The sequence below is a fragment of the Heptranchias perlo genome, chromosome 19, assembly GCF_035084215.1.
Source record: "Heptranchias perlo isolate sHepPer1 chromosome 19, sHepPer1.hap1, whole genome shotgun sequence".
Taxonomy (NCBI): Eukaryota; Metazoa; Chordata; class Chondrichthyes; order Hexanchiformes; family Hexanchidae; genus Heptranchias; species Heptranchias perlo.
The window spans coordinates 20,211,900-20,239,581 of record NC_090343.1 but is presented as its reverse complement, the minus strand read 5'-3'; the positions used below and the strand labels follow the sequence as shown (position 1 = coordinate 20,239,581).

General features: G+C 40.5%; 1 protein-coding gene across 2 annotated transcripts in view; it reads left to right on the top strand.

Moving 5' to 3' along the window:
• asxl1 (ASXL transcriptional regulator 1) overlaps nucleotides 1–27,334 on the top strand; it is an 89,860-nt gene extending 62,526 nt beyond the window's left edge. For both annotated transcript variants that reach the window (XM_068000432.1, XM_068000431.1), the window contains 5 exons: nucleotides 6,291–6,457; nucleotides 15,434–15,530; nucleotides 16,973–17,078; nucleotides 20,158–20,908; nucleotides 22,949–27,334. In XM_068000432.1, the coding sequence (XP_067856533.1) occupies nucleotides 6,291–6,457; nucleotides 15,434–15,530; nucleotides 16,973–17,078; nucleotides 20,158–20,908; nucleotides 22,949–26,275 (4,448 nt within the window). In that variant the 3' untranslated portion in view covers nucleotides 26,276–27,334. The remainder of the gene's footprint in view (nucleotides 1–6,290; nucleotides 6,458–15,433; nucleotides 15,531–16,972; nucleotides 17,079–20,157; nucleotides 20,909–22,948) is intronic.
• The last annotated feature ends 348 nt before the right edge of the window (nucleotides 27,335–27,682 follow it).

Below are 27,682 nucleotides of genomic sequence, written 5' to 3'. Positions count from 1 at the left end.
TTTAACACTTTACCTTTTACTCCATACCTTCTGTCCCTTCCTGATACGCTTTCCTCTGTCTCCCTGCTCAGGTTCCCAACCCCCTGCCACAGCTTTGATGCTGGGTTAATCGCCTTACGCCTTCTAGTTTTCATTTTATCTGTCATTAAGGAAGGAAGGGAAGGTGGGGTGGTTATGTTAATAAGGGAAGGAATCACTGTAATTCAGAGAAAAGATATTGGGACAAAGGATCAGGATAATGAAACAGTTTGGGTAGAGATAAGGAATAATAAGGGGCAAAAAACACTCGTGGGCGTAGTATATGGGCCTCCTAATAGTTGCAGGTAAGTTGACCATTGTCTTTGATCCCTGCTGCAAATTCTGTTCCCTAGCCACCGACTCCATCCCTCTCCCTGGGCACTATCTGAGGCTGAACCAGACCGTTCACGACCTTGGCATCCTATTTGACCCTGAGATGAGCTTCCGACCGCATATCCGATCCATCAGCAAGATGCTGCCTCAGCCTTTATAACCTCAGGATTCGACTATTCCAGTCCCCTCTTGGCCGGCCCCCCATCTTCCACCCTCCATAAACTAAAGCCCATCCAAAACTCTGCTGTCTGTATCCTAACTCGCACCAGGTCCTGTTCTCCCATCACCCTTGTGTTCGCTGACCTGAATTGGCTCCCAGTCCGGTAACGCCTCGATTTTAAAATTCTCATCTTTGTTTTCAAATCCCTCCATGGCCTCGCCCCTCCCTACTTCTGACTTCCTCCAGCTGTAGAATCCTCCGAGATCTCTACATTCCTCCGATTCTTGCCTCTTGCACATCCCCGATTTTAATTGCTCCACCATTCACAGCAGTGCCTTCAGCTGCCTGGGCCCTAAGCTCTGGAATTCCCTCCCTAAACCTCTGTACCTCTCTCTCCTTTAAGACACTCCTTAAAACATACCTCTTTGACCAAGCTTTTGGTCACCTGTCCTAATATCTCCTTATGTAGCTTGGTGTCAAATTTTATTTGTTAACACTCCTATGAAGTGCCTTGGGATGTTTTACTACATTAAAGACGCTGTATAAATGCAAGTTGTTCTTGTTGGATACAATCTTTTTGTTATGGATTTCAACAACTTACATTTGTATAATGCTGGTACGGTAATAGAACATCTGAGGTCCATATGTGGGGGAGAGGTGGGCACTGCATACAAACTGAAAATTGAAGGGAGGAGACTGTGGCATTACTCTGGACAAGTTTTTAGGAGGATTTGGAAGGTATGAAGAAAGTTCACAAGGCAAGAGGTTTTTGTAAGCAAACTCCAGGGGGTTAGTGGCTAAAAGATCAGCCTGTGAATTTTGGAGCAGGGGACGAGCAGTCAGACGAACAGAGGGTGTGGGCTTGGATATAAACTAAAAATGTATTACTGCCAGGGAAAATACTTTGACCATAGAAATTAGATTGATTCTTACGCGCTATAATTCCCATGATGTCCTAGACCATCCGCTCCTGCACTGGTAATTAACCCTTAACAGTGGATGTTAGATTTGCGCACACCTAAGCAAACCTTTTAAATCAAAAAAATAATTTGGCTCTATCTAGTGCTGTGTGAATCTGATTCCTTATAGTTGGAGGAAGCTGCTATTTTCTACGTTGGTTTAAGTCCTAACAAACTTGATTAGCCCCCAGCAGGCGCGCTGTGTGGTGAAAAGTCGGCGAGAGAGGAGGAAGGGGTAGTTGGGGTTGACTTGTACCATGGAATCTCATTGCAAAGGAGGTAGTTGATAATAACCCTCCCAGACGGTGTCTGATCAAACATGCATGTGATCTAATATTGTGTACCTCCTGACTCGTGAGCAGTGTGTGTTGGAAGAATAACATTGGACGGATCACTTACTTTTCTGCAGCACTGGTAACTCGTTAGGCCTGCCATCAAAAGTACAATGGATAAAATACAGAAGTAAACCACTTAAATCTATACTTACCAAATTGAAGTATAAAATTGTGACCATTGCATACAGCTACAAGTGAGCAGTTGCAATCTTTAGCGGTGTTCTTGTGAAATTCGTGCTCTATAATGTAACATTTACTGTACTGTCAGTGTACAATTGCCAGTAATTGTGCAAGGCTATTATTAGACTTTTTAAAGAAACAAATTCTTATTCAGTGTGTTGGTAAGAATATTAAAAAAATCAATCATATTGAACCTATGATGAAAGGAAATGGAGTAAAATACGCTACAAATGTCAATATTCTCACGCATGCATCTTTGCCTACAATAAGGATGCATTTTATTTTAGTTTTCGTTTCTCTTTGTGCCTCTCTTAGCATTCTCCGAAGGGTGCATAAAGGCACTTGTCCCTGCCTCCTGCCGGGCAGCAACCCCAACTGCTCCATTCTTCTTTTTGGCCGACCTTCACACCCAGTGCACCTGCTGGGGACGAATCTCACTAACCTCCTTCCTGCCCCACCCACTCCTGCCACCACTGATCCCTTGGACCGTGCCGGCAAATCAACAGTCACCACCCCTTTCTGCATCTTCCTCCAGAATGTTAACTTGCAGACAAGGCTCTTGCCATCCACAACCTTATTGTAGATGATTGCGTTGACATCATGGCCTTGAGAGAGACTTGGCTCACAGGTGATAATACCTTTCCCTTACTGAAGCCTCTTCACCTGGCTACACTTTCCACCATCTGCCCCGTCCAAACTACCGCAGTGGCAGTATGGAGCTTAGCACCAAATCGCACCTTGGTCTCTTCCCCCTACTCCTCTGGCACCATATCCTGTTGAGCACCTCCCCTTGTTCCATCCCTCTCACCTCTTTTAAAATACACGTTCTCTACCATTCACCCAAGCCCCATCCAGGCTTGAATAGGAATGATATCCTCACTCCTTTCCTCCCTTTGCCTCTGCACTAAGTGACTCCTCATCCTCAGTGATTTCAACTTCCACCTCAACTCCCCTTACCCTTTCCTCTGAGTTCACTGCCTTGTCCTCTCTTGACCTCTCCCTTTGTATAAAATCTCCTCGTACTCCTCGTATTTACAGCTGGCACCCCCATCCCTCCCTCAACCTTGCCATCCCGCAAGGCCTCTCTATTCCCATCGTCACAATCACATACAAGGCCATCTCTGATCACTTCCTTTTATCCCTCACCACTTGTTTCCACCTTCCAACCCCATATTCTTATGCATCGGCCACTGGGGGGAAAAAAGTCTCCAAGTCACTTACAACAACACTTTCAACATTCCAACTGGCTAGCCTTTGGCTCTCCATTCGCCATGATACTTCTGCTGTTGTCAATCTACTCAGTCATGTCCTCCTGTCTGCTTTTAATGCTGTTGTCACTGAAATCTTTGCTCAATCCCAACCTGGTCGTTCCCTTGGTACAGTCCATCATCTTTGATCCCTCCTGTCCAAGGGATGCAGATTTGAACGTCATCCTGGAATGGAAATATAGCCTCCGACTTTTCTGCATTGCCAACTTTCGTCTTAAACATATCTTGTGTGCCTCTTTCACCCTCAGCTCTCTAACAAGTGCGAGGAGCTCATCAACAACTTTGTCAATAAGATTGAGACCATCCGTTCATTTGCCTCTGCTGCACGTCCCTTCCCCTAGTCCACCTAGCTCTGAACCAGCATCTTTCTCTAGTTTTCTCTCCTATCTGCCCCATAAGCCCCCGCTAAGCTCATCATGTTCATGGGACCCACCTCCTACACTCTCGACACTATTCCCAGTAAAATACTGATCACCCAACTTCCCTTCCTGGCCCCCATGCTAGCTGACATTCTGAACGGTTCCCTCTCCGATGCTGTTTCCCGCCACCCCCCCCCACCCAACCACTTCCCCTTTCAAAACTGACGCCATCACCCTGCTCCTGAAAAAACCCGCCCTTGACTCCACTTTCCTTGCAAATTACCTCTCAACTCCAACCTCCTTTTTCTCTCCTAAACCTTGAGCGTGTTATCATCCCTCAAACCCGTGCCCATCTTTCTTGCGACTCCATGTTTAAACTCCACCAATCATGTTTCTGTCCTTCCCACAGCACTGAAATAGCCTTAACCAAAGTCAGTAGTAATATCCTCTGACTCTGCCTGTGGTGCACTCTCCCGCCACGTCCTTCTCAACCTCTCTGCAGCCTTTGACACTGTCGACCACACCATCCTTCTCCAACACCTCTCCTCCGTTGTCTGGCTGAGTGGGACAACATGATTGGTTGCACTCTTGGCTATCCAATCATAACCAGAGAATCTCCTGCATTGTCGTCTTTTCCTGCCGCCGCAGTCGGCTCCAGAGTCTCCCAAGGATTGATCCTTGGCCCCCTCCTAATGCTCATGTATATGGCGACATCATCCAAAGACGGGACGTCGGGTTCCACAATTTTTCTTTAGCTTCAGTTAAACAATGAGACCAAAGCCATTGACTTTGGCTGGCGCCACAAACTCCTGAGCCTTGTCACCGATTCTATCCCCGTCTGCGGTCACTGTCTTGGGTCGAACCTTACTATTCACAAAACTCAGCGTCCAATTTGACCTCGAGCTGAGTTTCCGATCCCATACCCTCTCCGCCACAAGGAACACCTACTTCCACCTTAACGCCACCCGTCTTTCCCCCCCGCCCCCCCATCTCAGCCCGTCTGATGCTGAAACTCTCATCCTTGTTTTTGTCACCTCCAGACGACTATTGCAAAGCTGTCCTGGCCGGCCTCCCAACCTCCCTTTTCATAAACTTGAGCTCATTCAAAACTCTGCTGTATGTATCCTAACCGGCACTAAGTCCCATTCACCCATCACCTCTGTCCTTGTTAACCGATATTGGCTCCTGATCCACACATGCCTCAAATTTAAAATTCTCATCCTCCTTTTCTACTCTTTCCATGGCCTCGCTCCTCCCAACTCTAACCTCCTACAACCCTTCAAGAACTCTTCAAGAACTCTTGTATTCCTGCAACTCTGGCCTCTTGGCATCTCCCACTCCCTTCGCCCCAACATTGGCTGCTGTGCTTTCAGCCATCAAGGATCGAAGCTCTGGAATTCCCTCCCTAAACCTCTTCGCCTCTCCATCTCTCTCCTTTTAAGTCCCTCCTTAAAACCTACCTCTTTGACTGAGCTTTTAGTCACTCCTTTTAATATCTCCTCCTTTGACTCATGTCAATTTTTGTCCAATTTATGCTTCTCTGAAGCACTTTGGGACACGTTTCTATGTTAAAGGTGCTATATAAATGCAAGTTCTTGTTTATTGTTCCCATAATGTTCATTACAAGATTTCCTCATGCACTGGTAATTAGGCCAGAACATATGTTAGCTTTACACACACCTAAACTCTTCTTTAGATCCAAAAAAATAATTGGCCATATCCAGCAGAGTATGGATCTGATTCTGAAATTTAGAGAAAATTGTTGTTCCAACATTGGATTAATCCAAACTATCTTGATTTGATTTATCCTTGTTTGGCCCTATATTCTAGATTGCAAAGATTGGGTAGTTTGATACTTGACACAAGAGTTTAGTTTAGTATAATGCACTAATCATTGACAAAGCCACTGGTTTCGCAGCTTCATGAGAAAATGGATAGAATTGTGCAATGAAATTCCAAAACATTATAAATCTCATAATAAAATGAAATTTCACTTATTCAGTCACCATAAACCAGTGCTCTTAATCAGTGATATTTATATTTTAAGCACATGCTTTTCTTCTGAAATCCTTGAGGCATGGCCAATTTTAATTGGTTTGTGGATTGCTCCTTAAGTTGTATTGAAGGTCTGAAGGAAAAACTCTTCGTAGGTTAGTAAGAAAACAATGGATTTTGCTGATTTAACTATTTCTTATCAGACTGTATTGTCAAGGAGAGACCAGTGTTTTGGGAATCATCATTGGAGTTTGTTTTTACATTTCTGTATACATTTTATGCAGGATGGGATAAATTAATTTTAACAATTACTATGAAAGGATCAACCCAATTTTTAAGAACTGTAGTTTACTGGCATGCCACTGATGTTGCAGCCTGGTAGAGGATTGATGCATTTATCCATAGAATGGTAGTGGGCTACACAAATTCCCATTATTTTCATTCTGCGCACCTGGAGCTGGCTGTTGGATTGGTGGATGGCTGGGAGCAGATCTGCAGTCCATTTTCTCCAGGAAAAGTGCCTGGTGTTGGTTGATTTCATGAAAGGAAAAGGGTTGAAATCAATTCTAAACAAATTCTACCAGGAGCTAAGTTTTGAAAACCCCATTGCCAGTTTGTGTTTTTGCAGGTATATTTGCCTTATCAATTGTAGTAAGATGTTTTGTTGTTTTGTATTCTGCAAGCAGGACAGATGAAGCGAAACAGAGGGGAAGAGATTGATGTTGAAACACCTGGATCAATACTCGTCAATACAAACCTGCGTGCTTTGATCAACTCACGGACTTTCACTTCTTTACCACTACATTTCCAGCAGCAGCTGCTGTTTCTTCTGCCAGAGGTTGACAGGCAGGTAGGGACTGATCTGAGCATATTTAAAATGACTGTTTGTTTATTTTAATACACATCTGTCAAAATGATGGTGCAAATTCTGTTGAGTGGGAAGAGAAAGATTGGAAAGAAGTAGTATGCCCTTCCTCATTCTGGATGATGGCTAGTCTGGGGCCATTTGCAGTGCCTCTGACCATTGTATTGATTGTGAATGAATGCAGTATGTTAAGACTCGCTTGCTGCTCTTGGTGTAGCCAGTTCTGGAATTTTATCTGCAGGAACCAGTTTTTGTTTGTGATCCCAATTCAGATTTACTCACTCCAGCCATGTTTGTTAATAGTTTTTGTTTCTGGAAATTAGCTTAGGCGTGCATTAGCTTTGACTGTTTACAAAAAATACAGTCTACTGATAATTCAGTAATATATTTTCTTGAATTGAATTATCCAATAATTTGAACTAAGCAATGTAAATAGCTCACCAAGTTGGGAATTTAGTGAGACAAAAAATTTGAATCATCAGTTAATTTATATTGAGCACAATAGGGACTTGATACTTTAATGGAAAAATGCATCCTTGTATTTAACTGAAAAAACACTTCAAAATTCACACTGTGATGGTTGACCTTTTTAGGGGTTAGGTGCTAAAATATGCTGCTTTGTCACCTAGTTTTGATTTCCAGCACACTCTGTATAGGTGACTGTGTAGAGAGGTTCAGTATAATAGATGTGTAACATTGCTGATCACTGTTGAGATTTGGATGACATATTTAGAATAGTGTTTCTCTAAGTGTTTAAGACCTCAAGTTGTTATTGAAGTCCTTTGACCTGCGTTAATGCTAAATCTGAGTTCTGTCTGCAGTGTACTTTTTAGTAGATTGAAATTATTGATTGGACATTCTGAAATATTTGTCCTGATCATTTCTGAAAGAGTTGTGGCATTGTATTTTGCAGATGATCTATTGTCTGCAGAATCACTTGGGAATCTAGTGGATTGTACTCACTATCTTGAATATGTTGGTGGGTGCCTCGTGCAGTATTATGGCTTTGCATGGCTTAAGAGGTCTGGAATGTATTGATTTAGAATATACACGGGGCATCTGTCCCAATTCTTTTATATAATTCCCTGGAGGTCCTGTTGGATGCCAGCTTCACCCTAGAAACTGTCCTTCGGACTGCATTGAGAAGAAGCGAAGGACACTTTTTGTCTTTTTTTTGTTAATGGCTGCAAAGTCCCAATGTAAATTAAGCTTGTATAAGAGACACCCAGTGTAAGAGTTTTCTCCAGCCTATGGTGATTTTGTGGAAAAGAGGAATCTTGCAGGGAGCAAGGAATCCAGCATATACCAATCTGTAATTATTTGATGGGCACACTTCTTTGTTAAAGACTCAAATTAGCAGTTGATGATGAGCAAGCCTGGTGCATGGCTCTGACTTGAGGTGTTGGTGTGTTGCAAGCTGCCTTGTGTAAGTACTTTCGTCGTATGAAGGCAGATGTCCGTCCATATAGCTGATGAGTAAACTCTGAAACCTCTGGTGACACTGCTGGAAAGTAATACTTGGAGGCTGAGTACGAGAGCATATACTTACCTATCCAGGGCTCATGATTAAGTTGGAGAGAGAAGCAGTTACTGCTGGAGCTCTGCACCTCCAACAGGTGGATCCCCCATTTGATGGGGTGTTTATCCATTCTGTGATCAGGATGATGTTGGGAATACAGTCAAAACATTGTTCTGCTCACCTTGCTTTTTTTGAGGAGCACCTGCTGTCTGCCTAGTGAGGGCTAAAACCTGCACTTGTTAGTTGTCTAATAGCAAACTAGTGACTTGGATAGAACAAAGGTGTGAGGTCTTTCTGCGGTCGAAATGGCTGCAAGATAACGTCTTTGGTGTTGGAAGTTTGGAAATATGCTAAACACTCTTTGGCAGACTGACCAATCTGATTCATGAGCTTGGCTGATCTACAGTATTCCAGGGCACTGCTGCTGATTTACTAGTTAGTCTGGCTCATTCATGAAGCCTGGAGGAATAGACCTGTCACTGAGGGCTGTGATTCTTCCCATTCGACTCCAGATAACCCTGCAAACCAGTGCCCCAACAAGTAGGATGGATAGGCAGCAGGAATCTTATTGGTATCTGTGTTTATATTGGAACATAGTACAAGAGTAGGCCATTCAGCCCCTTGAGCTTGTTCTGCCATTCAACTAGATTATGGCTGATCTGTACCTCCAATCCATTTACCAGCCTTTGATCCATATCCTTTGATACCCTTACCTAATAAAATCTTATTGATTGTGGTCTCGAAAGTTTCAATTGACCCAGCATCCACATCTTTTTGGGGGAGAGAATTTCAGATTTCCACTACCCTGAAAAAATGCTCCCTGATTTCAGTCCTAAATGGCGTAGCTCTAATTTTAAGATTGTGCCCCCTTCTGGATTCCCCCACCAGAGGTAATGGTTTATCTTCATCTACCCTATTCAATCCTTTTACCATTTTAAACACCTCTATTAGATCGCCCCCTCAATCTTCTCTACTCCAAGGAATACAAGTCAAGTTTATGCAACCTGTCCTCATAATTTGACCCTTTCAGCCCTGGCATCATTCTGGTATATCTGCGCCGTACCCCCTCCAAGGCCAATATCACCTTCCCGAGGTGAGGTGCCCAAACTGTGTGCAAATAGTCTGCCCATGGCTCTGTACAACTAAAGCATACCTTCCACCCCATTGTATTCCAGCCCCCTTGAAATAAAGGCCAACATTCCATTAGACATTTTGATTACTTTTTGTACCTGTGCACTAGATTTTAGTGATTTGTGTACAAATCCCTTTGCTGGTCCACAGTTCCTAGTCGCTCACCATTTAGAAAATATTCCAATGTAACTTTTAGATCCAAAGTAGATGACCTCACACTTCCACACATTAAACTCCACTTGCCACAGTTTTGCCCACTGCTAATAGGTTATGTTTTTTTCAGGGTTACTTCTAGTACTTCTGTGAACACTAAACCTTAGCTCTTCCAACTTTGTGCTTAAGCTCTCTGGGTGCGTTCCTATGGGGAGAGAGTGCACGCTTTTTCTCTCTGGCACCATAAACTCTACAGTTGTAGATTTCTCAGTATCTTTGTTTCACGGCTCTTTAAACATGGTGCCGTGCATTTCAGACATGTAGCTAATTTTTAAAAATAACTTGAAGAGCTTTTTACCAACTGATCAATAAAATTAATTAATTAAATTAAAAGTCTATTGTTGTGACCCATTCCTTTGAGCAACTACAATCTTGGCTGTTAATGCTGAAGAGATTCTGGTATTTTTTATCTCCAGTGTTACAAATGGGACTTTTTAATTGTCTTCTCAGTAAAGAATTTAGAATCTTTTGTGCTCAAAGTACTTTCAGTACATGCAGATATGCAACAGTAAGAAACTGACAAATACGTTGGCCACAAATAAAAACAGACTTGGTATAAAGTTGTATGTTCAAAAATAATCATGTTGCCAAACATTCATGCAGTGAGAGAACCATTGCAAACGGACACATTTTGCTGGGGATTACTGCCTGGGGAGAAGACCTGTGCAGTGGGCCAGGAAAACAGGTTTGCTGTCACTAGTGAGCGAGGGTGTAAGCACTTAACAGCTCGGCCTGCCTTAGGTTTAAAAAAACATGTTTATACTGTGATTGGGACACAGCCTGACACACGTTCTTCTGGTTTTCTGCACTGTCTCCACTGACGCTAGTGTCACCATGTTTACTTTAAGCTTCCAGTCAGTGGTAAAATTGGGTAGGAGCATTCTGTGGGCCGTTTGATTGGATTCTCTGAAACAGTGCTTCCTGTACTGAAAGGGCTGGGGCGAGGAAGGGAAAATATTTTCTGCAGGGCAGCTGGCCAATGTTGAATGGTGGAGGCATGGGGACGGATAGGCAGTTGTTATATACTATGTTTAGTTATTTTTAGACAATAAATAGAAGAGTTCCACAGGAATCTATATACTGCTTTTATATTGCGCAAGGCCCATGCTATTGCATGGCTGTGGCTGGGAAGGCCTTATCTCTTACTTGGATCTTCCTGATGTGGAGATGCCGGTGATGGACTGGGGTGGACAAATGTAAGGAGTCGTACAACACCAGGTTATAGTCCAACAGCTTTATTTGAAATCACAAGCTTTCGGAGCTTTCCTCCTTCGTCAGCTCCGAAAGCTTGTGATTTCAAATAAAGCTGTTGGACTATAACCTGGTGTTGTACGACTCCTTACATTGGATCTGCCTGGTTGTAGATCTTAGCAAACTGGACAAGCTTTTTTTGGGGAGATTGCTGTTGGCTGTGTGAGATCCACACATTGGGAGGTGACTGAACCTAGTATAAAAACAGCTTATGATGAGGTAGACTTGGTGTATCATCTGCATGTAGGTCACGTTAATGGTCTGAATGGCCTTTTCTCATTCTGATTTTATTATGTTCTTGCGCATAAGGTAAAGTTAATTATCTTGCAGTCTGGTGGACCATGTACAGTCTGGTGCAACTCAGTATTTAACCATGTAAATATTTTTCTTTTTCAGAGAAAATTTTTTAGTAATCCAAGTAAAAGGAGAAATTTGCAGGGCTATGGGGAAAGAGCAGTGGAGTGAGACTAATTGGATAGCTCTTTCAAAGAGCTGGCACAGGCACAATGGTCCAAATGGCCTCCATGTGCATATGATTCTATAATTCTAATCTCTCAAGTTGTGGGATCCACAGTCTATTTTGTATCTGGTGAGGTTGAACAAATGAGTTACATGTGCACAGAGGTACCCAAATAAAAGATAACATGCTAAATGGTTTAAATCTGCCCAGTCTGAAACCTATCCCAGCTTTAATTTAAGGCACACATTTTGGAGCCATTTTCTGAATTTGAAACACCATTGTCACTCCAGTTTAACAATACTTTCGCATTCAAATATTTAATTTTACTTTTGCGGAGCCAGAGGGAGAAAGCATTGCAGGGCTAGTGCATAGGTGGTGTTCTGATGAGATCTTCAGTTTCATCTTTCTTTTTGTGAATGTTAGACAGATGGTGTGAAGTGGGAACATGTTATAAAAGACGTGAGCTGTTTTAGATGTGAATGACTGAGTGTTCTTCAGGGACCTTTGATTAATAAGATATGTTAATATTACACGTTAGTCTTTTAATTGGCTGCCTAATGTGTAAAATTGTCCCTGTAGTGAATTTTTGTAGGACTCCAGTTTTTACTTCTGAAATGCATTCTGTTTGGTGGCATTTTTGTGGTTTTGATATTGAGCACAATGGAAATTTAATCTAGTTCAGCTGTACATGTTGATGCTCCATGAAAGTCAGCACAGATTTGTTAAAGGAAAATCATGTTCGCCTAACTTGGTTGAGTTCTTTGATGAAGTAACGGAGAGGGTTGATAAGTGCAGGTGATGTTGTGTATATGGACTTTCATAAGGCATTTGATGAAGTACCCATAATAGACTTGTTAGCAAAATTAAAGCCCATGGGATTAAAGGGACAGTGGCAGCATGGATACAAAATTGGCTAGGGGACAGAAAGCAGAGAGTAGTGGTGAATGATTGTTTTTCAGACTGGAGGGAAGTATACAGTGGTGTTCCTCAGGAGCCAGTATTAGGACCACTGATCTTTTTGATTATACTAATGACCTGGACTTGGGTATAGGGGGTATAATTTCAAAGTTTGCAGATGATACGAGACTTCAGGAGTACATAAACATACTGGTGAAATGGGCAGACACATGGCAGATGAAATTTAACACAAGTGTAAAGTGATATATTTTGGTCGTAGGAATGAGGAGGGGCAATATACACTAAATGGTACAATTTTAAAGGAAATGCAGGAACAGAGAGACCTGGGGTGTATGTACACAAATCCTTGAAGGTGGCAGGACAAGTTGAGAAGGCTGTTTTTTTTTTTAAAAAAGCATATGGGATCCTGGGCTTTATTAATAGAGGCATAGATTACAAAAGCAAGGATGTTATGCTAAACTTTTGCAAAACACTGGTTAAGCCTCAGCTGGAGTTTTTTGTTCAATTTTGGGCACCACACTTAGAGAAGGTGCTGAAATCATTCCTTAAGGCCTTGACCAGATTTACTAGAATGATACCAGGGATGAGAGACTGGAGAAGCTGGGGTTGTTCTCCTTAGAACTGAGAAGGTTAAGGGGGATTTGGTAGAGGTGTTCAAAATCATGAAGGGTTTTGATAAGAGTAAATATGGAGAAACTGTTTCCAGCGGCAAAAGGGTCGGTAACCTGAGGACACAGATTTAAGGTGATCGTCAAAAGAGCCAGAGGCAACATGAGGAAACTTTTTTTAGGCACAGAGTTGTAATGATCTGGAATGCACTGCCTGAAAGAGTGGTGGAGGCAGATTCAGTAGTAACTTTCAAAAGGGAATTGGATAAATACTTGAAGGAGAAAAAAATTACAGGGCTGTGGGGAAAGAGCAGGGGAGTGGGACGAATTGGATAGCTCTTTCAAACAGCTGGCACAGGCATGATGGGCTGAATGGCGACTCCTGTGCTGTACCATACTATGAAGCGGTAAAGCCAGATTCCTGCCTTTGATATTCCCTATAGGTGAATTGCTAATCTTGGCCACACCGTGTGGCTGGGCTTCTCCATGTAGAAAAAGGGAACATAACATGGGGGGAGATCATTATGGACTGCTTTGTGTATAACTTTGAGTTGGCTGGAACTGCATTGGTACAGGTTTGGAAACAGGTTAATCTACCCTTTGCCAGAGAATGAATGTTGCTTAGTTGTACAGCACATCAAAAAGGAGGGAGATTTGATAAGTGAAGCAAAAAAAACACTTTATTCTAGTTCTTATCAAGTTACATATGGAGACTCAATAAAACTTTGCTCAGATTTATTAGCTGCAACACCTAGTCTAGCACAACTTTAGGTAATTATAAAATCGACCATTGCTCTTGATTTTAAAATGATTAACTTAAGCATTGAATTTCTCTCATGCATGTAGAGCATTGTTTTGTGTACCTCATAATATCTACAAGACTATGCTAGCAATGAAGTGAAGGCATGTGAGAATAAACTTGAAGTACCTACTTAGTGTTGGTTGAGTGTATTCTCTCAGTATTTAGAAGCTAAACTCCTGAACTTGAGAAAATGCCTTATTATAGAATTTGCGAAATTCCATTTGGTCAATATTTAGTGGTTTTTATATGAATTAGTTTGAGCAATGCACATTTCCAGCATCCTTGGTTGTTTTAAATGGTGGATGCTGGATAGTTCTGTGTATGAACCGGAGTAAAATGGTCGATGGATGAGGTGGTGTGTAATGCACAGACCAATGGGTGGCGCTGTGTTCTGTGCTGAAATAAAAGCTTAGGATTCATTGAACTATTAATTGTGAAATCTGAAGTGAATGGGGTTTTTATTCCCCTCATCTCCACAAGGGGTTTCTGTTCTCCTAGTTGATGAATAAATGCTTTCCTTTCTTGGAGACTAATTATTTGCTGTCACATTTCCTAGTTGCTTTGGCCGCATACAGTAGTATTTGAATGTGCTTTCTAAATCTACACTATTGTGTATTTACAATACCAAGATATTCCTCATAATGAATGCCCAATTATTCCTCGTAATGAATGTCTAGTTATTAGTTTAAATTTGTATGAATGAGACATGAACATGAGGGAGATGTAGCTGGGCTGCAACCTTCAAATGACAATGTAACAAAAAACTGCATATGGAAAGGAGGGGGCAGTTGTGGAGGGCCTTGTACAGTACTTCTTAGTTTACTTGAGCAGATGTTTTCCCTATCTGATGCCGAATGTGCCAGTGGTGTAAGATTAACTATTTATTTACCTGGTCACAGTCCTGTAATCTGTTGTTTTCATTGTGTAATGGTTGTAATGTATACTGTAACTTAAACCCCCTAAATTAATGTTAATTACCCAAGTTTGTAAATTTGTTCAGTGACTATAATAATCGCTTCCTTTATTTCCCTTTTGACTAAACTTGCGTTTCAGTGCACCTGTAGTAACTACTGTAAAGATAGTGTAACATTTTATTAAGCATTTCTACATTGATATTAAGTTACGCAGTTGTCAGCTCCACTCCTACACTTGCACTTCAAAAAATTAATGTAGGCATATACAGTACTGACTGCTGTACATTTATAGAGCTCCGCCTCCTCCCCCCCCCCCCCCCTCCCCCCATTGCTGCACACGCTTCAATGTGCTTTCACAACAGACCCTATCCATGCCTGATGTCCACATGCATGTTCTTCCAGTGGAGGGTAGGTGAATAGCAATCAGGAGAGAGAACCTGGCTCTTTTCCCACGCCCCTTCAAAACTGCTGAGGATAGTTGTAGCACCCTGTCACCAGCCTCGCTAAATTTAGTTAACTCCGCACAAACAAGGAGTCAAACCTGGAACCTGGTTAGTCTTTTAAGGCTCAACTACTAACTGGCTAAATTTTCTGGGCCATTGTATGAATGATTAATAAGATTGTAATGCATGTTTCCCATTTCGAGCCTCTATTAATTTAACTTGCAGTGGTGGGAGGTTCCCTGCAAACTTTGTTCCACTTGCTTTGAGGGAATGAGCTAAAATTTATAGTTTGAAAGTTCAAATCTACATCTGAATTTTATGTGCCACCTTTTGTGGAGGGTGGGGGTGGGGGGTAAAAAATGTCCTTGCACCAACAAAATTGCACTTGCTGAAGTTTGTTGTATTTGACCCAAAACTTACAATGGTGATATTTAAATTGATAGTGACCATTACAACCTTTAACATAGATTTATCACTAATAATACAACAGCATAAAGTTCTTTTTATTTGCTCATGCTTCTCATGCTCTATTAATATGTTCCAGCCTAATAAATATACTGTCTAAAGGAGGTCTTTGTGGATTTGAAAACTCATGTTTGTTAGTGCTGAGATTTCAATTCTTGGGGGTGGAAAAGTCCCAGTTTCTGTACTGATTTTTATCTGTGTGTGACAAAGGGGAATTATATCCTTTTACTCTTCTAGGTTGGTACTGATGGTATAATGCGACTCAGCAGTTCAGCCCTAAATAATGAGTTCTTCACCTCTGCAGCTCAGGGATGGAAGGAGCGATTAGCAGAAGGTATGGAACCTACTAGGAAAAGTTGCACCTTGCTTGTTTAATATACTCCATAACCTTATTTTAAAGTGGAGCTTTGTTTTTGGTCCTCTTCCAAAAGCTCCAGTTGAACTAACACCAGAGGCATGTTGAGCTGAATGGCCTCCTTATGTGCTGTAAATTCTATGATACTAGGATGGAAGCAAGTAGATGAGTTTTTGTAGTACCTTTTTCTTCTAATTTCCCTCTTTCTTTTAACAATGTTGGATTTTTAGTTCAATTTCCAAAATTCTCTTGATACCTGAGAGGAGAGGGATAGTCTCTAAAATAACAAGGGGAAAGTTCTACACTTTAATTCCACATGGTAACAGTATTTCCCTTTTTAAAATATGAACCATATTTTTGTGTATCTGGTTAGTTACATCTCCTGCTGTCAGTTCCGACCCATATACATTCACTTTGTTACTTCCACGTCCATCCCAGATCACATTTCTTGGATCTTCTGCCCCCATGTGAGCGTCTGAGACAGTGTTGCTTGTATCCTTCTCCTTCAGCTATGTTGACTTTTATAGCCGTCCATGTCACAAATCTTCAAAACATATTTGAAATCTGTTTAAGAACTGCCAAATACAAAGTGCTGGGAGGAAGAGGAGAGACAAGGGAGCCATGTGCTTTCTTATTTTCAAGCTCTAAGCACCCAAAATTAAGAGTAGAGAATGAATACCAGAACAAATTATTTAAATACATTTGTAATTTTATAATCTGATTACAATTAAAGTATTATTGAGCACATTTATTAAACATTTAAATAACAAAGAAATGTACTATATGCGTGCTTTGGAAGACATTTTCTGAAACAACTATTTACAATATGGTGGTTTTTAATGAGGCTAGAATGTTGGTTCACCTCATTAAGATCCAGGTTTGACTTCAGCCTGTGCATGGGATGAAAGTCTCCTATTTTTGTTTAAGGGTCCTAAGTGAAATGCTTGGGCAATCTCAACCCAAATCTTGGGCATGAATCATGCCTGAAAATAGGCCAGGCATTTGCTCAGTCCAGCTCAATCCAGGCAGAAGCAATAATGAGGCATATTACTGTCTTAGTCCTAATTTACCCCATCCATGGATGGAATAGCCTGGAGAAGTATATCCAGGTGACTGCAATGTCTCTGTATAACTACTGGGACATTGCATGTGACTAGTTTTCCTCTTTCTTTTTCTTCTCTTGCTTCCCCCCTTCTCCCAAAGGAAGCACATGGCTTCTGCCCAGCTACTGTCCTGTACTATATAGCATAGACCAAGAATTCACTATCTGGCAATAGTGGATGTAAATCTCTAGCGTATGGTTAGGTTTTCTTCAAGCGTCCATTGGTGACCTTTTTACCCAGTTTCAAACTCATCGCCTTTTAGATGTGAAATGTTTTGGATTTGAAACTTGTAACGTCTGTGCTTTTAACCCTGTGTAGGTGAGTTTACACCTGAAATGCAGCTTCGGCTACGTCAAGAAATGGAGAAGGAGAAAAAAGTGGAGTTGTGGAAAGAGAAATTCTTTGAAGATTATTATGGGCAGAAGTAAGCACAACTTTCTCTCCAAATATATCCAGACAGTTTACTGGGGTATATGAAGATGTAGAAATTAGATTTTGAAATTTATTTACTAATAGGTCAATTTTAGAAGTTGAAGAAAAATATTTATTTTGTTGTACTACTCACAACCAGAGTGATCTCTGCAGTGTCAAAGGTGCCATCTTTTGGATGAGACATTAAACCGAGGCCCCCTCAGTCCCTCTGCCCTCTTAGGTGAACGTAAAAGATCCCATGACATTATTCAACGAAGAGCAGGGGAGTTCTCCCGGTGTCCTGACCAATATTTATCCCTCAACCACATCACTTTTTAAAAAAAAAACATGGATGATTGGGTCATTATCTCATTGCTGTTTGTGAGATCTTGCTGCATGCAAATTGGCTGCCCCATTTCTTGCATTATAACAGTGACTACACTTCAAAAAGTGCTTCATTGGCTGCAAAGCGATTTGAGACGTCCTGAGGTTGTGAAAGGCACTATATAAATGCAAGTTCTTAAGGCACAAATGGCTATTCTTCTGCTTCACTTTGTGCTTTGTTTGAGTTTACATCAAAGAACCCTCCATGGAGGCAAATCCATCAAGAAGTTATAATCTAAGGAGTATAACTATAATGACAGTAGTTAATCTTCTTTCACAAAGCCTCTTGGAGCAGACAGAGAATTAAGTTCCCTCTCCAGAGATTCAGTAGTGCCATTTTTACACATAATTAAGGTGCTTGCAGGTACACTAAAAGCTCCTCCTTTGGTGCATTGCAAATGAGCATGACTTAGTATTATGCTCTCTCTCTCTCTCTCTCTCTCTCTTCAGCCACCCCCAACCAATCAGTGGATTTTTTTTGTGCTTGCCAAAAACTGCACTCCTAATGAATTCCTAAAAAGGGAAAAGTTCAAGATGCTGTTTTGAACAGTGATTATTTAAGCGGCTATTGATATTAAAGATGGATACTTTCATGTCCGTATAATGGACAGCCACATGAAGCTTGCGTTTGAGTGTGATGGGTAGGCAAGTGCTGTCTGTATGAAGTACAAGCCTACCTTTTCACCTGTGGACTAATTTTCTCAAATGTCTGATGCTGATGACTATATATCTGCACCCTCTACTTAATGATGGATCCGGGCACAACCTCTTGAGATAACCCAGGAGGCAATTTCTCAGATGGTGAAAACATTTTCAGATGAGGTTCATTGAGTCCCCTGTAGTTTATATGCTTGTAAGACAATCTTGTATGCATAATCTCCCTTAATATCTGCTGAGAATGCAGCCTGTTATTTGTTGAGATTTCAAAAACTCAGGATTCTCTAGGGTCTGAGAACATTAGCAAAAGGATTTTGTTCCTTGTGGGTCCTGACAACATCTAATCAGGTAGTAAACCCACACTTTGTCCAAAGAATGACTTGAATTTTTTGAACAAAAAAAAATCACAAGATGACAGCTGCTTAACTGGACTGGGGGGGTAGCTATTACCTGGGTTGACTTTGTGTAAGAGCTTTATGAAAATTTTTGCAGAGCAGTTGCTATGGAGCAATCTTTAGTCCTTCATTTAGGTATTAGTGCTTAGACCTACCTATCTATTAAGAAGGATGAACATGACTTGAACTTACCTTGATTTCAGGTATGCCAGTCATCCCACCTCCCTGTGAGTTAGTATTGTGGCTGAAATATAGATGGTGTGTAGAGTGGCAACCAAAGAAGAAAGGTAGCTTACCCCACCTAGAAGTGACTAGCCATATTTTTTTTTAAATTGCAAATGGCATAATTCCAGTGATGTGTACTGATTTGTGAGTGTTTGCTTCAGTAAATTCATATATATTTATCTGTAACATTATCTTTTATAAAATGCAAATCTCTATGGACATAACCACTTCATGCACTATAGGATAAGTGCTGTGAGCCTGAGAGTCAGAATGGAACTTCACTTGATGAGATAATTGGGAGCGAAGATCAGCATGGCCGATTCACAGTTTTCTGCTGTGATTTGCTGTGCAAAATAGATTCACATTAGGGGTCAGTTTGCAGTATTATGGCCAAATTTTGCAAATTGGCCTTTTTTTGCATGCTTAATATGTCCATTTCGCACAGCAAATTATTCTGACTTCTGCATACCATCTTCTGATATGTACCCCTGTCAAGCAAGGCTTCGTGCACCCTACTTCAGTTGTTAGTGAATTTTATCCCACTTTCAACCTTTTTTTGCTTTTTAGACATGAAGTATTTTAGAGATTCCTTCATTTTCTAACAAGTGATGCTTAAAATCATGCACTACCTTCTGATCCAAGTTCTCATCAAACTGGGCTCTATATTGGGATGGCAGCTGTGCAAAATATATCTGTGTTCCAAATTGACATTTATTTCTTGCCCCTAATGTGTACCCATTTCACACATCAGCGTAGGCTTAAATCTATCTACCAAGGAAAGAAGGTCAGACGTGTGAATAGGTAAGCCAGTTTCACAATCCACATATGGCATGATGGTTGGTTTCTGAGGATAGTTCTGGCTGCTGTTATGCTTGTCCTATCATGAGTCCAGAGTCAGAACACCTAGTCATCCAAATTGTGTGATTTAATGCAGCTTCATGCAACTTAAAGTAAATTTAGCATAAAACCCATAGTATAACCTTGTTGTCTATGATTTATTAAGTATTTATTCAAAGGCAATTAGTTCACTTAAAAGTGCATAGTCTACCTATTTTGCCTATCGTTTGCAAGATTGTAAATAAGTGAGCTATACTCTACCAATGACTATTGATTAAAAGTTGTTTCCATTTAACTTTTCAGTCCAATCATGTCCTTCGTAAATGGATTAAAATATGGCCCTTGTTTTTAAAAAGTTCCATTTTCTATTGAATATTTGCCTCTTACCCCACGATATTCACTAGACGTGGCTTAAACTGTAGAAAGTAGCTTCTTTCAGGATAGAGGTAGTGCAGATGGAATTCAACTGGATTAATGGGATCCAAACTGAACATAACATCTAAATAAGGAAAGTTGAACTTTAACATTGTAAGATGTTGCTGTATAATGCAATCCAGTATGTCTTGAGTATATTTGTTTTGGTTATGTTGACAGACTGGGCTTGTCTAAAGAAGAATCAGAACAGCAGACATCAGTGCAAGTGGAAATAGAAAATGAAGCCAGTTCACCTGTATTAGCAGGACCATCTAAACAACCCAGTCCGGTTAAAAAGCAGGATGAGAGACTAAGGAAATGCACTAGAAGTTCAAAGGTGGACCTCAAATGTAGAGTGAAGCGGACTCTTATTAAGGAAAGAAAGACTGAATTTCCTGAACAAAATGAAAAAACAGTTTCATGCACTGTGTCTTCTCAAGATACCAGGAGCCAGAAACAACACAATCATGAGGCCAAGGTGTTTCAGGCTGTTAGCTGTGCAGATGAAGATCAACTTAGTTTAATTAATAATGAAGCTAGACCTGGACAGCTAGCAGAAATTCTTCCAAATAAATCTGCCTTAAACTCCAAACCTGTATTGCTTACAGAAAGACCTGCAGGAATACAATCTCAAGAACATACCAAATCTGATGGACGCTTAGAATTGACTGATGTGCAACCTGCTGGAATTTCCAAGGATCAGACCACCTGTCTTACTATAAAGAGTGCTGTTTTGAAAAGTGAGTTAGAGCACAATTCTGGAGAGTCCAAAGACCAAAAGAGAAAATCTTCTGAGTACAGTGCCTCCACCTCTGGCCCCGAGAAGAAGCCGCGTCTTGAAGATCATCAGTCCTTTCGGACCGCAATTGATAGCTTTCGGACAGAAAAAGAACATCCTACAAAAGAAGAGCCAAAGGTGCCACCTATTAGGGTATGTGCATTTAAAAATGTTGAATCATTACTTGGAAAGCATATTTTGGTTTCAATTTTATTGTTTTTAGATGGAGCAATTTGGGACAGCAGCAACACTGCATTCTCCCTCTTTCCTCCTTCCCTATGCAAAATAAAAGCTTAATTCTTCGTTTCTTTTTAAAACGCATAACCCTGTTTTTAAGGTGAGATTTTTTTGTTTCTTCTTTCCATTGTTGGTTGTCCCAGAATGTCTTGTATAGGTAGTAACCAATAATGGCAAAGATACTTTTTAAAAATTACTTTCTGGCACTGTTAACTAAACTGAAGTCTATTTTTGTCTTGAATTATTGGTAAATTTGTGTTCCTCAAGGTGACGATTGAGCACAAAAATGTTTCAATGGTCAGCATCAATTTCTCCCAGGTGAGGGACAGGTTAGGTGCCAAGTGAAACTCCCTCTTTTATTTTCCCACACCTGCTATTCTAGTGTCCCCCGAGTTAGAATATCAGTTTAGTACTAGCTAATAGTGAATTATGAGCAGTCCTTTTGCTGTGAAATTGCAATGATCACCTAGTGACACTATTTGGATCCTTACAGTCATCAGGTATCTTAAGTTAGCAAGTTTACACTTGTAAGTTATACATTTGACCTTGAGCATGTCAACAATAGCCTGCATTGTACGTGTAAATCTACGTGAATGGTTTTCCGACTTTTTGTGTGGGGGACTCCCCGCAAATATTAATACCCTCCTGGGGACCCATCCTTAACCTCTTAAAGAGACTCAGCTACCCAATGGAAAACAGTACTATCATTGCAGAAAACATTTTTATTGGTATTCAGCAAGAGAAATAACATGCTGGTAATTCAGCATACACAGAAAAATACAGAATTCTTGAGACATTAGGCTTCAAGTGCATGGTTTGCTTGTCCCTAGACAAACACATCTGCTGATTTCAGATTGAAAACCCATCAACTAGGAAATGCAAAAGGAAAGACATTTTTGGTTATAGGTTTTAATAGTTAGAGTACAGGGATTTATGGGGAATATGCTGTGCTTTATAAATCAAATATCTTAGTTTGCAGGATTGTTATAATAATACGGCAGCTTGGCTTAATTGGTGCACACCCGCCTCTGAGTCACACTGGTGTGGGGTCAAGCCCCCCTGTGAACTTGAGTACATAATCTAGGTGGTTGATGTTCCAGTGTAGTATTGAGAGAGTGCTGTCTTTTAGATGAGATGTTAAACAGAGTCCCGGTTGCTTGTTTTGGTGGCTCAAGCAGACCTAAAAGATCCCAAGATACTTACAAAAGTGCAGAGTTTTCTTCTGTCCTGACTACCATCGCTCCTCCCTCAGCCAACAGCACCATAAAAAACAAAACAGACTCGATGCTGTTTGTGGAAACTTGGGTTGAAATTGCTGAGTTTGCTGACTTAACAATGACTACACTTCAAAGTTTTAGTTGTGAAGTGCTTTTGGACATCCTAAGGATCTGACAAGGTGCTACATAAATGCCAGCTCTTGCTATCTATCTGTAGCTGCTTTTGTAGTAATCTGGAATGTGCTGTTTTATTTAGAACACGAAGTCTTCCTTTTGATTCCTGATTTTCTATGAATGTATATTTTGTTGGTAGCAACATGGAGGGAGCAGACAATTGTGCTTTTGTTCCTGATTGTCAACCATAGGAACATACAGGGATATTATTAAATTGCAGCTTGCCAGTGATAAAATTAGTTTTGTTTGCGCATAAATGCGACTGCTTGTTTTGAAAGATAAAACAACCTGCATTGAAGGGTGCCTTTTCTTTTTACAGATTGCTGACTGACCTGTTATGTATTTCCAACATCTTCATTTTTTTTTATTTTAGATTTCCAGTTGTTGTTTTTCCTTTAATATAGTAAAGTGTTTTGAAATTATTGGCAAAGTACATTAGGATTAATGTCTCCACAATCTGGTCTCCATCCCAAAATGTTGTACAAAGTATAATTAGTTGCTGTCTGTGTTGTAAATCCTGTTTCACAAAAAAATTCATAGTAAATTTGGATTATTCTGCTTACAGATTCAACTCTCAAGAATCAAACCTCCATGGGTTGTCAAAGGGCAACCAACCTATCAGATATGCCCCAGGATTGTCACTACAGTTGGAACAGTCAGTAGAGAAAGGACAGGTGCCAGAACACTTGCAGATATCAAAGCCCGTGCTCAACAAGCCAGGGCACAAAGGGAGGCTGCAGCAGCTGCAGCTGCCAATGTTACAGTGGAAGGAGGGGGAAGGGGTAGTGGTGGTAATGGGCCAGGGAGCACTGATTCCCCCGGACAGACCAACGGAAAGACAAAAGCTCTTGAACAAACTACGGCAAAACATCAGTATAGAGCACAGCTATTCCAAACCTGTGCAACAGATGAACCAGAAAAACCCAGCGATGGAGAGAATAGTATTAAGCAAGGTGTTATAATCGAGGAATGTGTAGAAAGCCATCTAGTTGACACAACGCAACAAAGTAAATTGGTTTCAGCAGATGATATCCAGCAAACTGAATTGGGAAGTGATACCGGTTACACTATAATTAGCAGTAAATCACCAGACTTATTAGTGGATGTACAAGAATGTAATCAAGTTACTGTTTCTCAACTGAGTGACACACTGGTTTCTGATGGACAGACTAACAGCAGTGAAACTGCACCTCTCCAAGATGATGCACCCCCTGAAACATTGGAATTGCCTGCAGACAGAGACAGTATTTATATAGAATCCAGCAAAAATATTAAATGTGAAACTGTAATCCTTTCATTTGCTGAGACTGATAATCCCCTGCTTCTACCCTCTGATCAAACCCAGAAGTCTGGTCTAAAAGATAAAACAACCTGCATTGAAGAACCTCTTCAAAAATATGTTTTCTCTGGAACAGTAATTGCAGAAACTAAGAATGCTGCAGTCATCAGTACTATGACCATCCCTGTTGTAGGGGTGGAAATTGCAGCATCTGATTCATTACCAAGTAATGGCAGTGGAACTAAAACAAACACTACAGATGTTCTGTCAACCCAACTATCAGTTGAATTTCCAGAGACTGACTCTTGTGAGCAAGAGGTTAATAGATGCACCATAGAAGAAATTGGATCTCCATTAATCCATAAAGTAACTTGTTCTCCAACTTCGCAGTCACATGAGGAAAAGGAGAGTGACTGTGTTGAACTAAACATACATAATCAGCTAGAAACAAGAACATTGCTGGAGACATCAAATGAACCACGTGTTGCAGAGAAACAAATGACATCTGTGATAGTGTCAACGTGCTCTAATAAAGATCCCAGCCATTCATTAGCACAAAAACTTTCCCTCGAGTCTGAGAAGCTTGAAAAGCAGCTTGACTGTCCTGCTTCTGTTGACGCAGAAGAATGTGTGAAAGAACATCGTATAAAACAAGAGCAGGCAATGGCAGATGGCAAGCACCAATCGATAGAAGCTGATGCTGCTGTATTAGAGGATGCCTTTGACCAGCTAACCGGCAAACGGCAGCAAAACTGTGGAAATGACAATAAGAATGGCTTGTATTATAAAACTGAAATAAGTAGCCAGCTGTCTGATGAAAGTTGTGTACAACCCATAAATGAAAGAATATCTAAAGATGACAGAGCCCCTGTTTGTTCTGAAAGTGGTGTAATTGTAGAAAGTCCTGATGCCTGCAAAAGGACTGATAATGGTGATCAGCACAAACAGTTACATTTGTTGGAGGAAGATCAGCTGCAAAAGGATGAAAGACCGAATGAGTGCCAGAACCACAAGCCAGAAATTTTGCATCATTTAAATCAAACTGGCTCTCTGCTGCGTCCATGTGTTGAGGGGCCGAAAAGGGTTGGTAATTTTAATCGACCACTGTCATCAGTTGAAGTCAATAACCCACTGGTCACACAATTACTTCAGGGCAGTCTTCCTTTGGAGAAGGTTTTACCACAATCTCATTCTAGTACCAAATTGGAGATAACTAGACTGCTTGTGCCACCTCCAATGCTTTCTGAGAGTCCGCCAGCTAAGCAGGAAAGAAATTTCAGTCAGTCGACTACTGATCATGTTGCACAAACAACTGATATCAAAAGTATAATCAGTGGAGTACACAGTGGAATTAAATTAGCTGATTATCATTTGCATAAAATATTGTCAGGAGATTTCAGAGATCTGTCTCAAAAACGATTAGAGCAGATGAAATCAACTGTATTGCAATCCAGTAAGCATTATGTGCAATCTCAGATGGTCTTGGACAGAGATTGTAAAAGTCTAGGAGAAGGTCCAGTTTCACAGGAGCAGCTAAATAGAACACCAATTCTTCCTAGGCCTGTTGAAGAGTCTGGGCCAACAACACACAAAATAACACAGGCTACTTGCAGTTTTGAAGATGGCAGCAAAGAACTAATTAATATATCCTCTGGAAACAAAAGTCCCAATTTGCAAAATCCTGTAATGAGAAGCATGCCTGAAACATTAAAGCAAATCAGTAGCTCTACTGTGTCTGGCTATTACATTCCAAGCACACCAACCTTTTGTAAAAGTTTAGAGAGCCAGAACACTATTTTTGGTTCAGTAATAGCGAAGGCTTGCAGTGGGATGCCAGGGAGGCAAAAGGTTAGCCATGGTTATTTGCATAACACCGTAGTTGTGCAAAACGATGGAAGCTGTAGAGCAACAGAAGTAATTAAGATTCAGTCAAAAGGTTCTGTTATTGAGCACGTGCCAGCCATTGCCCAAACTTCACCAGAAAGGAATTTCATTGGAACGGAGACTTTGCCAAATATAAGAAGGGATTGGCTTCCCAAATTGCATGAAAACTTTAAAGTCATCAAAACTGAAAATATTCCCACATGTAGAGGAATTAACAAAAATCAAGACATCATTGGTATAAAGGACAGTGCTTACATTCCATTTGATTCCAAAGACAAATTATACGTTAGACCAATAAAGATGGACTGCAATATTGGAAAGGTTATGAAAGAAACCGGTCTACAATTTCAGCATTCATCAGAACATTCTCTCATCAATTCCCAGCTCAGTATTCAGCAGCAGTTATACGGCAAGCTTCCGAAACTTTCGTTCAGTACCACAGGATTTAGTCATATCACTAATACATCGGTTTCAGAACTTTCTATGGCTGGCTTTCCAGCATCCCTTGCTGGAAGTATGATGTCACTGAGTCAGAAGGCAAACTTTGGGAACCATAATTCTGCAGTTCCTGCTCAGACGTTCGCTGAAAGTAGCGGTGTCAATGAAATGACTTTTAAATGTTCTTGCAGGCTAAAGGCCATGATCATGTGCAAAGGATGTGGAGCATTTTGCCATGATGATTGTATCGGCCCATCTAAACTTTGTGTATCATGTCTTGTGGTGAGATAGTAAAGAACTGTTGTGAAGAAATTACTAATCTGGACCACTGTTATGTGGATTATTATAGCATGGTGAAAGTGCAACATATATGTATCAGAATTGTGTATCATTGTGTATAATTTTGCCTTTTTTGAGTCTAGTCTGACCACTGTACATAAATGGAAGGGCAGATAAACTGCATGCAGAAACATTAGGAAGTGTATGTTAGCAGTTCATAATGAACCATTATAGGACTGCAAATCATGAGGGACCTATATCTGTTGCGAATCCTATTATTTCTTGCTGATGTTAATGTCTTTTCTTACCAGAAACGTGTAAAGATGAAGTTGTCAACTCCACAATAATGCTCTATGCACTGATTTTGTTTGTAAAACCTAAAGCAACATGTTAATGCTGTAAAACTGACCACATGATTAAGCATGTTGAATTTTTGCTATGTGTTCATACCCTAATATAAAGCAGTGTTCAGGTTTTTTTTTGCAATGTTATGCATATAGTCTACTACATTAGTCTGCTTTGCATGTTGGCGATGTTGCTCTTCAGAGAGACTGAAATGGAGAGTACAGTAATTGGTGCTTCCAAAGCATTACTGACAGTATCTTTAAATTTAGTTTTGTTTTGCTTGCTTCCACAGTATTTGAAAGTGGTAGAATACAACCTATGAACACAGTGTTAGCAATGATGCAAGCTTATTAGGTGGCCTTAAAAGAAGTGGTTTGTTTTTTCCATCTGTAATTGCCAAGAACAATGGGGCAGAAAGTCTTTTACTTCATTGTTTGGCCTGAGTCTCATTCCCTGTTTACCAAAGACATTCTGCAAATATAAATTTATTTAGAAGTGGCTTTACAAACTCATTCTCAGGGTACATTAATCTCTTTAGCCATCAAGTCTTTCTCCTTTCTATTATTTGTCTATCTTAATCCTGTTGTATTGACTGAGTATATGCTTGGGATTTATTGGTCTTTGATGCGTGGGTGACTTCTGTCTGTATTATGCTGTATTTTTATTTACATCTTTACACAGTATTGAAAAGTTGTGTAGTAAATTGAATAAAATGCATTCATTATATTGTGATGCAGTACTTTGTTCATATAAATTTGCTAAGCACTTTGATCCTTTCAATCTGCAAATTTTATCCATTTGAAATATTAAAACTTGTTTTTATTTTTGTGCTAATGGTGAGGGGGTCATGAGTTCACATCTCCACTAATGCGGCTAAGAAAGCTGCTTGTGTTTTGCTGCTGGGCTGGGCAATTTTTTTTGGTTACATATTTGAATGAAAAAGTACGCTTTCATTGATTAAATTGTGCCATCTTTAATTTGTCTCAAGAATAGCCTTTTCTTCCTCCTAATTGGCACATCTGCTTGTTGAAAAAATGTTCACACTAGCACCATAGCAGAGCTTATTCACAGAGC